This window comes from Malania oleifera, chromosome 7, assembly GCF_029873635.1.
Source record: "Malania oleifera isolate guangnan ecotype guangnan chromosome 7, ASM2987363v1, whole genome shotgun sequence".
In the NCBI taxonomy this organism is placed as follows: Eukaryota; Viridiplantae; Streptophyta; class Magnoliopsida; order Santalales; family Ximeniaceae; genus Malania; species Malania oleifera.
The window spans coordinates 103,155,518-103,165,973 of record NC_080423.1 but is presented as its reverse complement, the minus strand read 5'-3'; the positions used below and the strand labels follow the sequence as shown (position 1 = coordinate 103,165,973).

General features: G+C 36.7%; 1 protein-coding gene across 1 annotated transcript; it reads left to right on the top strand.

Moving 5' to 3' along the window:
• Positions 1–2,706: 2,706 nt before the first annotated feature.
• On the top strand, positions 2,707–3,368 carry LOC131160981 (uncharacterized). The gene is made up of 2 exons (XM_058116847.1): positions 2,707–2,795; positions 2,909–3,368. The coding sequence occupies exons 1-2, from the start codon at positions 2,707–2,709 to the stop codon at positions 3,366–3,368; spliced, it is 549 nt and encodes a 182-aa protein (XP_057972830.1).
• The last annotated feature ends 7,088 nt before the right edge of the window (positions 3,369–10,456 follow it).

The window sequence follows — 10,456 nt, the reverse complement described above, 5'->3', positions numbered from 1 at the left end:
TGTCTTTGTATCAATTTAAATATACATGATACAATACATAAAGGGGGTCCGACCCTGTGGGGTAAACGGATGCCCACATACATACACACAATCATCCATACTCATCCATAATACGCAGTGGAATATGGTCTTTTATACAATAACAGTATCATACCAGAGTCTATACAACTAGAATATACATTCCCATAATTACAACACACACTCCAAGTGTCCACAAAACTATACTGACAACTTGGATACCAAAACTCGTACCTAAAAGGTACTAGCAGTAGCTACGACACCCCTTGCTTTCGGACGCTAGGATGCTACTTACCGCTACCTAAAGGCCCTGAAAATATTGTACGTACATTCAAGGTGAGACACCTCTCTATAAGGAAGAAAATAGTTTATATCAGTGTATGACATACCAATGTCATTTTACATGCTTCATAACACTATACATACGACACAGTTCGAAACAATTCGTACAATTTCATACAATTCCATACAGTTCCAGTATTTTCAGAAAACCATTCCAGTTCATACGATACCAAACATACATACATACATACATACATACGGTCAGTGTCGTCACACTAGTTCGCAACTACACCAGGTCACCTCGTCTCACAGCGATTACATTGCTACGTACGCAACTACGCTGCGACGATCAAGGCCCAATGGTGAATCCATTACCTCATACGCAACTACACAACGTCACCTAGTCTCACAGCGATTACATTACTACACATGCAACTACGAAGATCTACGACTCAAGCCCAATAGTGATTACATTGCTACATACGCAACTACTTAAGGTCACCTAGTCCCACCCCGATTACATTGCCACGTGCAAAACTACGCTACAATGTCCTAGGCCCACAGCGAATCCATTGCTTCATACGATGTAGCATATAGCTCACACCACTTCGGTGACCAACCGGAATTAGACTAGTGATATTTCACACCCTCGAATATAGAGTTGGAGACTCTTGCCTACGGTAGTTAACCGATCCATGGCACAACATATGGTAATTAGCCGCCACATAGCTGTTTCGGCGTACGGTAATTAGTTGCCACTAGCCTATTTCATAAAACCTGGAATCATTTTGGAACTCACGTCCCTATACATTTTAGCGTACGGTAATTAGCCGCCACATAGTTGTTTTACAAATACCTGAAACAAATACATACAACCATACATACCACACTTATTTGGTTTACGACAAATCATATCATTTACAATTTCAAGTATATAGTTTATGCAAATATGGATTACGGTCACCTCAATAATACAGCTTTAACACAACCAACAAATTTCCAGACAAAATAGAGATGATACCTAAAATCCCCAATTTTCTAGAAAACTGTAACTCGAAAATCCTGTATTTTTACCCAATAGATTTCCCCAAATAAGTAGCCAAAACATACATATGATCATAACCTACAGGCTTACCAATCCTGATTTCAAAAATGGACTGATATAAACAAAATCCCCTTACCTTAACCCGAATTCCAACTACGAACTCTACGGTCCTCAAAACTACGAACCGAGACTCCGAAACCTACAAACCACAGTACAATACATGCTTACAATCCATACTACTACATATATACCGAATCAAAAACGAAAATCGAGCCTTACCTCAATTTTAGTCCGAAACCTGAAAATGCTCGAAACGAGATTCTAATCCGTCGAAGTTGTAAAGAATCCTTCCATGATCCTCATGGTAACTTCCATTTCCCGATTCTAGCAACGATCGGTGAAGAAATCTAGAGAGAAGGAGTAGGGAGAGTTTTAGAGAGAGAGAGAGAGAGAGCTTTTCCAAAACTTTGCAATGAAGCAAGCCAAAAATATCCTTATAAAGATCTTTGACCCGAGAGGCTTCGTCGACGAATTGGTGTCCTCGTCAAACGAAGTCTTCAGGGATTTCGTCAACAAGGCAACGATTTCGTCGACGAACCCTGATATTTAAATTTTCCTGGACCTCTCAACTTTTTCTCGTCAACGAACCTTTGAATTTCGTCAACGAGAAACCTTCTGCCTTCGTCAACAAATTATGGCCTCGTCGATGAAGTCTGCAAAATTCCATTTTTACCCTTTTTTAAATAATTAACCCGTATAACACAAATCGGGTTCTTACACTTGGGATTTGGGAGGTTATAGCAGATAATTCAAGGGTATCAGATTAAATAGGTAAAAGAAAAATAAAAAAAATGGTATAATTTTTGGGTCGTTACAGTTTGATATCAGAGCCTAAGTTACAAGGTTCTGTAGACTTTAAAGTGCAGTGGAAATAATACTAGAATATAGGAAAAGGATTTGAGGTTTTGTTCTGTGGTCTGGGTACAGGATTTCCATGGTGATTTCTATGTCTTTCATGGGGTGACGATTTCATGGAAGCCATAGTAAACTAGTTAGGTTGTGTATCTAAGTTGCAGTTTGAATTAAGATCAAAGAGGGTAGTTAATTGTGAAGATGAGATTTTAGTTAGATGAAATAAATTAGATCTGTATGAGAGATAAAGTCCCTAAATTATATTCATTTTCTTTTTAGGATGGACCTAGGAAGCAGTGGTACGAATGTTGGGGGTGATGGAACAAGACCTTCTAGTATGGGGGTGTAGAGATTCTGATGCGGTACTGCGCAACGTCGCCCAGCAGGTGATGGCTGAGATGGCTAGAAGCTCTAGGGAGCGTAGCTGCACGATCGAATAGTTTATGCGGATGGGACCTCCGTCATTTTCTGGAGGAGCAGACCCTCTAGCAACTGAGAACTGGATTCAGGATGTTAAGGATATAATGACGGTCCTCCCGTAGACTGACGAGCAAAAGGTATTGTTTGCGACATTTAAGCTGACCGGGGAGGTAAAACGCTAGTGGAGATCAGCGAGGTTGATTGAGGAACAAAGGCCTAATTTGGTGGCAGTGACGTGGAGCTATTTCTGGAGTTATTTTTCGATTGGTACTTCCCCACCACGGTTAGGATAGCAAAGGCAACAAAATTTCTACACCTGACTCAAGAACAGTTGACAGTACAACAAAAAGCAGCCCGTTTCATAGAGTTTTCTCGGTTTGCCTCACATTTGGCACCGGATGAGGAGAAGAAGGTAAGGAAGTTTGAGGAAGGCTTGAGGCAGAATTTTTTTGAGCAGGTTATCGATTTTCGGGCTCAAACATTTGCGGAGGTTGTGGACATAGCTGCAGTCATCGAGAGTGACATGCAGAGAGGCACCGCAGCTCAGAGTCAGAGGAAGAGGCCACACCTCAGGGTTTCCAGGCGGGTTCCAGCCAGGGCCCATGGAGAGGAGCCGGTATGGAGGAGGTTAGGGATAGATGATGAGGCACGGCGGTTTTCAAAGCGGGTAGACTTTTCCTACCTATCCTGAATGTGGCTGGAGGCATCCAAATGAATGTAAAAAGGGAGAAAATGTTTGTTATTGTTATGAGAAACCTGGTCATATGGCACAAGCATGTTGGGGACTGCCGATCCATATGCCAGCTCATAGACCACTTCGGGGTGGTTATCTAGCACCTCGTGGAGACCAGTAGAGGAATACAAGATTGGCGTGTATATGCTTTGACTCCAAGAGACGCTGAGACTGCTGGAGACGTTGTTACATGTATTTACTTTTTTTCCTATAAAGCTATTGTTTTATTTGACATAGGTGTCACCCATTCTTTTGTCTCGTTGAGGCATGCTAAATTAGCTGGGATTGAAGCACAATTATTAGATGTTGAGTTGGTTGTATCTATGCCAACTGGATTTACCATGAGGTGTAGGAAGGTACTTAGGAATTTTCTAGTGGACCATCAGGGGAAAATACTACCAGTTGAACTTGTGATATTTATCTGTAACGACCCAAAGAATAATGGTATTTAAATAGTAAAAAGAAAGGGAAATGGAAACCAAAAACAGAAGGAGGCAATCGACTTCGTCGACAACATTGTATTTTGGAAAGGATAATCCCAAGGAATTTTTCAGCTCCTCGTTGACGAATATAGGGGACTCATCGATGAAGGTATAACAGGAGCTCGTCAACGAGTATAGGATTCGTCGACGAGAAGATACCGAGAGAGGATTTTTGGAAGCCTGAAATTCGTCGACAAGGGTTGAAGTTCGTCGACGAATCATGCAGTATGAATAGGGTTAAACGTGATTTTCAGTCCATTTTCCTGCTCCGAATCTCTCTCTTTCTCTCTCCTCATACGGTTTCTACTCCTTCTCTCTAAGATTTTGGGTCGAATTTCCTCCAGTTCGAGGATCTGAATCCGCCACAACGCTCCTAGGAAAGTTCTCTACAAGTCTGCCGGAGCGGATCATCGGTGGGGCTGAGTTGGAAACCATCCCAAATCCAGGGTAAGGCTTTCTACTCATTATTTGGTTATTTGACAGTTGTAGAAATTGTTATACGCATAGAAATACTGAACTTTAGTTCTGGAAAATGTTATTTCCAGGGTGTTAAGTTGGGAACCTTGCGGGTGCGGGACAGATTTTCTTAGGGGTTTTTCAAGAATCAGATAAGGGGATAAATTAACCTAGTATTTTATGAAAAATACGTATATTGTTATAACATTTGATTTCAGGAAAATAAATTTATTTATATATGATTTATATTTGGGAAAATATTGTTAAAAATGATGGTATGTTAAATATGCGGAAAACCTGTTAGTATGACATGAGTGGAAATTGTTATGAAATACTGTTTTTTGAGAATGTGTTAATGATACAGATTTTTATAATGGAAAACCGACGTACAGGTTGAGATTTTTATATGTTTTTCCGGCGTACGAGTCGTGCTATGTGTATGATTTGCCAACATACGGGCTGAGCTATGGATATATTTTGCCAATGTACGGGCCGTGCTATGGATGTGATTTCCCAGCATACGGGCTGAGCTATGTACATGATTTTTTGGCGTACGGGCCGAGCTATGGATGTGATTTGACAGTGTACGGGCTGTACTATGATATGATTTTTTGGCGTATGGGCCGAGCTATGGTAAAATGTGTAATACCGGCGTACGGGCCTATGATTTTCATGATATACGTATATATGCAAAATGATATGATTGATTTGATAATTAATGATATGAAATATCCATGTATCACAGTTTCAATATATGTTATATAATATCATAACCTGGTTGGCTTGGTGTAGGCTAGCATTTGCACAGTACCGTTGCTATATGTCCATGGTCATCATGATCATGATATCTATGTTAACGCCGCTGTACAGAGTGGTGTGAGATTGGATGGTCGATGTGGTTTTAAGAAGTGTGTGAGCGCCCCTAGTGTACGGACCAGGTCTGGCAGACCCATTAGACTTACAGACTGTACTTTTGACTTGGCAGTGGTCAACCAACCATTATCAAGTCCTGTCTTCGAGCCACACAACCCAGTCATGTGAGGATAATACATGACAACAGCCAGCTAACCTACCAGGAATGTTTTTGTATTATTATTATATGAGATGAAATATGTTTATGAAAATGCAGTATGTTCTGCCATGTTTTGATGATATATATGTTTTCCCAGTTTTGACATAACAGTTACTAAATATGTTCTGTATGGTATATGTATAACACGGAATACTCATGTTGCCACACACTGGTATTAGTTTATTTCCCTTACTAAGAGGTGTCTCACCTCAAAATTTTATAAACTTTTCAAGAGCCCTAGATAAGAGAGCGAGAAAAGCCCCGCTAATCTAGTGTTGTTTATTTGTCCTCTTGAAGGGCAAGTTTTAGTATGGACAGTTGGATTTTGTAGGAAATGTCCCTAGATTTTGTTTTTGGGATGTATATACTGAAATACAGTGGATATAGTGACTCTGGTATTTATGATAATGTGATGGATGTTTTCGTGTTTATAATATTATGATTATATGTTTCCTGCTGCTTAGGCTTCCATTATGTGTGCTAAAATATCCCTGGTACCTATTGGTCCAGGTGGATTATGATCTGCTGAACTTAGATTTGTGATATTAATTTTATTATATAAACAAAATGTGGAAATTAAGCAAGTCGTCACAAGATATGCAGGGGTTTGATGTAATATTGGGTATAGATTGGTTGACAGCTAATCATGCCAGCATAGATTGCCATTAAAAAAAAGTAATTTTGATACCCCCAAGTGAGCAAGAATATAGATTTGAGGGTTCACGTGTGCGCGCCTCACCATAGTTTGTGTCAGCTATTTAGGCGAGGAGGTTGTAATAACCCGAAAAAAAAAATTAAAAAAAAAATTAATTAAAATTATTAATTAATTAAGTGGTTAAACTCTATTAAATTAATGTATTAAATAAACAAATAAAAATAAATAGTATGAAAAAAAGTGATTATTAATTAATTAATTATTATTAAATTAAATAAATAAAATAGTAAAGAAAAAAAATGGAATAAAGATATATATAAGTTAAGTTAAGTTAAGTAAAAAAAATAAAATTAAAATGAGGAATAGCTTCCCAAGAGGGGGGGGTGAATTGGATTCTTTTTATAATTTAGTGATTTTTAAACTTTCTGATTTTAATAACCCAGAAATCAAGATATATATGAACAATAACCACACTTAAGAAATCTGAAATTTAAAATTACAATTTAATCAATGAGATCAATCAATAAAAAATATTTAAGCTTTTGTTGATTTCCCTGTAGTCTCTTAGTAATTACTTTACTTGATTAAGATTTCCGCAGATTAATCAACGTACTCCCTTTTTGGGTTTCCGCAAACAATTAATCAAAACATACTTTCTATTAATCAAGTACCTCTGTTTCTTTCTCAATTTAGAACCTGCAACCTGCACTTATAAATCTTATAACAATAGCAAGTAAAGAATGTAAAATAAAGCAGAGAGAAAGAGACAAGAATTTTTACAAGGTTCGGCTTCGACACAGCCTACGTCCTTGCCTTTGGCAAAACACCAAAGGATTTCACTATATCAGTTCCTTTACCTGGTGGAACAATACCTATTTACAACCACTCCTTCTGTTAGGCTAGAGCCCGCCTCTCCAAACAATAACCTCTTGTTTGGTCCAATGATTCAACGACTCTGAATCGTTCAAGAATGATGATAAAGAAATTTGTGTACAAAAGAGAACTCTCACAATAGAGTAAATTAGTACAATGATCAGCTCACTTATACTTCAAGGTAATTCAAATATAAGAAATTTGAAGCTCAGAATTTAGTATGAATTACCAAATAATTTTTCAAAGAAAGATGAAAGATTTTGATTTTTGAAAGCTTTGCTTCAAAATATAAATCAATATCAGATCAGAATTTTTAAGCACAAGAGAGTTTTAGAACCTTTGAGAAATTTGAATACTTAAAGATCATTTGATCTAAAAACCTTTGAAAAGCTGCTTGATCTAAAAACTTTGAAGATTGCTGGATCTGAGAACTTTGAAGATTGTTGGATCTGAAAGCTTTTGAGAATTGCTTAATTTCAAAAACCTTTCAATATTGCCTCTATAATCATTGTTTCAAACCTTTGAAGCTTTTGACTATTTATAGATGTTTTTAGAAACAAACCATTACTCCCAAAGATTTCTAAAATTTATTTCCAAATATTTTGAAATAAATATGTTCAAAAACGTGATTTAAAAAATCTTCTCGTTGAGAGAATTAATGCCAACATTCGAGTGGCAGTCGCCTGTCACAAGGTAACTCTTAACACAGAATGTAGGCAGTCGCCTTTCAGAACCAAAGCAGTCGCTTGGCTTGTTCACGCAGGCGCCTGGCTGGTTAGGCAGTCACCTGTCTAGCTACTAACTTTTTGAAAAATCATTTTCTTAATGTGGCAGTCGCCCGCCTCATCATGGCAGTCGCCTGGCCCTTCATTCATAAAAAAAAAAAAAAAAAATCTTCTCTTTTTAAGCCCTTTTTATTTATTAAAAATATTCTTTAGAAAAAAAATATTTTTGATTTTCTATGAGCTTCAAACCACTTTATATTTGAGTTTAACCTTGAAGTACTAATAATTAGAATATCCTTTATATAACTCTTTTAGTCTTCAAACTTGTTCTTCCATCAGTTTTGTGGTTGCAATCTTTCCTTTGAGCTTTTCGTAGTATAACTTTGTTCTTCATGCTCTTTATAGTTCATAGGCTTTACTTTGTATTCTTCAAAAATTCTTTGTAATTCATAATTTTCCTTTTGCACTTGCGCTTTACTGTTTTCCTGAAAAACTTTTGCTTGAAACATATTAAACATATCATTTGATTTTTTATCATCAAAATAAGAATTGAAAGCCTTATTAAGCCAACAAAAATGAAAGAAAGAAGAAGAAGAAGAAGAAGAAGAAAAGGATAAGGAAGCCTTAGTGCTTCCTGCGAAAAAAACAGAGAGAGCCTCTGTGCTCTTCGTCGCCACTCCTCCGTTTTCTTTCCCTCTACCCTCATTTCTCGGCAGATACTCGACCGATTGAGAAACAGAAGGTTCCATTGGGTTCCTAACTCCGCCACCGACATTTCTACTGGACTAGATTTGTTGTGAGAACAGCTTAGGCATTACTCTTGGGGAAAGGTAATTTTTTTCCATTTTCTCAATTTTGCTATAAATTTGCTGTTAAATCGACGATCAGGGACCACCACCAAGTCCTAGTCGTCGATATCGTCATTTTGGCGTAGGTAATTTTTTAGTTGAGATTTTCTAGGCCCCACTCCAAAGCGAAAGTGAGATTTGGGAAATTTGGTAATTTGGCTAAATTTAAGGGTATATTTATTTATTTAGAATTTATGGCCCTAGGAAATATTAAAATAATATTTTATTTAGGGTTAATTTAATGAAATTCGAATTTTTGATTCAGGGTCCGGGTGAGCGCGACAAGTATTTTTCGGGATCCTTGTTGGCGTAGTTCAAGAAATTAGGTAAGGGGAAATTATATATTAAATCATATTTTATGAAATTAAAGATAATAATTTATGTTATATTATATGTATGTTTTGGTGTGAATTATTAAACTGCCAACCATGTAAAACTATGATTTCTGAGCCTAGGACCACTTATTTAGTTATGTATTTGTGGAAATGAATTGAATAAAGTGGAAGGAATTTTCTGGATAATTATGTAAGAAATGGAAATTATATTTTCAGTAATTAAATACTAAAACTGGATTAGCCTATTTTACAAGAATATGTATGAATTTTACTGTTAAATTGTGTGGCATGAGATTCTGTGCAAATATATGTTAAATGTATGAGATGCAGGTTAAGTAAGTAAAGCAATGAGAATAAAATATGATATGGACAATGTTGTCTATGTATGTTAAATGCAACCACGTAAAGGTACAACAGCTGAAAGTCGGGTTAATAAATTCTAGCACATTTCTATGTGGACTAACTGTAGCAGATTCTAGCGCATTTCTATGTGAACTAACAAATGACGGCTAAAGAGTGGTTGTAGTACAAAAGAATGAAATGAAAATGTTATGCAATGAAATGACAAGGAATGACAATGCAATGAAATAAAATGTGAAATGTGAATGATACAAATGGGAAAGAGTCACTTAAAATTAAACACAAGGAAATGTTAAGTTATGAACATGAAAGAATGTGAATGATTGAATAACGATGGAAAGAATGATGTATTATGATATTAGAAGTATCTATGTATGTAAAACATGTTACGATTGGGCGAGACATACTCTTCGCCTGAGGGCTTGTTGAGTAAGGCAAGTGCATTAGTAGCTTCAAATGTGGCAGTAGCTGCATAACGCACTAGGGCAGAGGGAACCTACTTGTATGGGCGGGTAAAATTCCCTAACCTTAAGGCCTTTGTCGGTAAACTATTGTTAAATGCGTGAGTACGAGATCAAGTTAATACTTGAGGGCTTACTGAGTAAGGTGAGTGCTCTGGTATGCTTCAGTAGTGACCTTCGGGTTACTAAATATCAGAGTAGAGGGGTGCTACTTGTATGGGCGGGTAATCACCCCTATCCTTGGGTAATCTTGTGGGTAAACCTTTGCATGTGATTGTTAGGTTTAGAAAATGACTTTCAGTATTATGTTAATGATTTGCAAATATTATAAAATGATATGTATAATCTCATGATGGCCACACACTGAGTTTAATATATTGTTTCTTCCCTTACTAAGATGTGTCTTATCCAAATATGAATTCATCTTTTTTGGGATTTCTTCGAGATCGAGCTTAGAGAGCTCGAGATTTTTATAGTATTATTGAGAGATATAAGAAAAATGGTATAAACATTTTAATGATGTTTTTGGAGAATGTAAATGTTTAAGTTTTATGTCTTTATATTTTAAGGCTATTAAGTAAGGAATGATTGTGAAAATACTAAATTGTTTTAGGAGTTATGTAGATTTATGGAAATGCAGGTGATGGATAATTTATTATGGTTGGTGGTTAGAGTTAGTAAACTCTGGTATTATGTTATATGGAGATTATAGTTATGTTTTCCGCTGTGTATATTATGAATTATTGATTATCAGGGATTTTATCAGGTATAATGCGCTG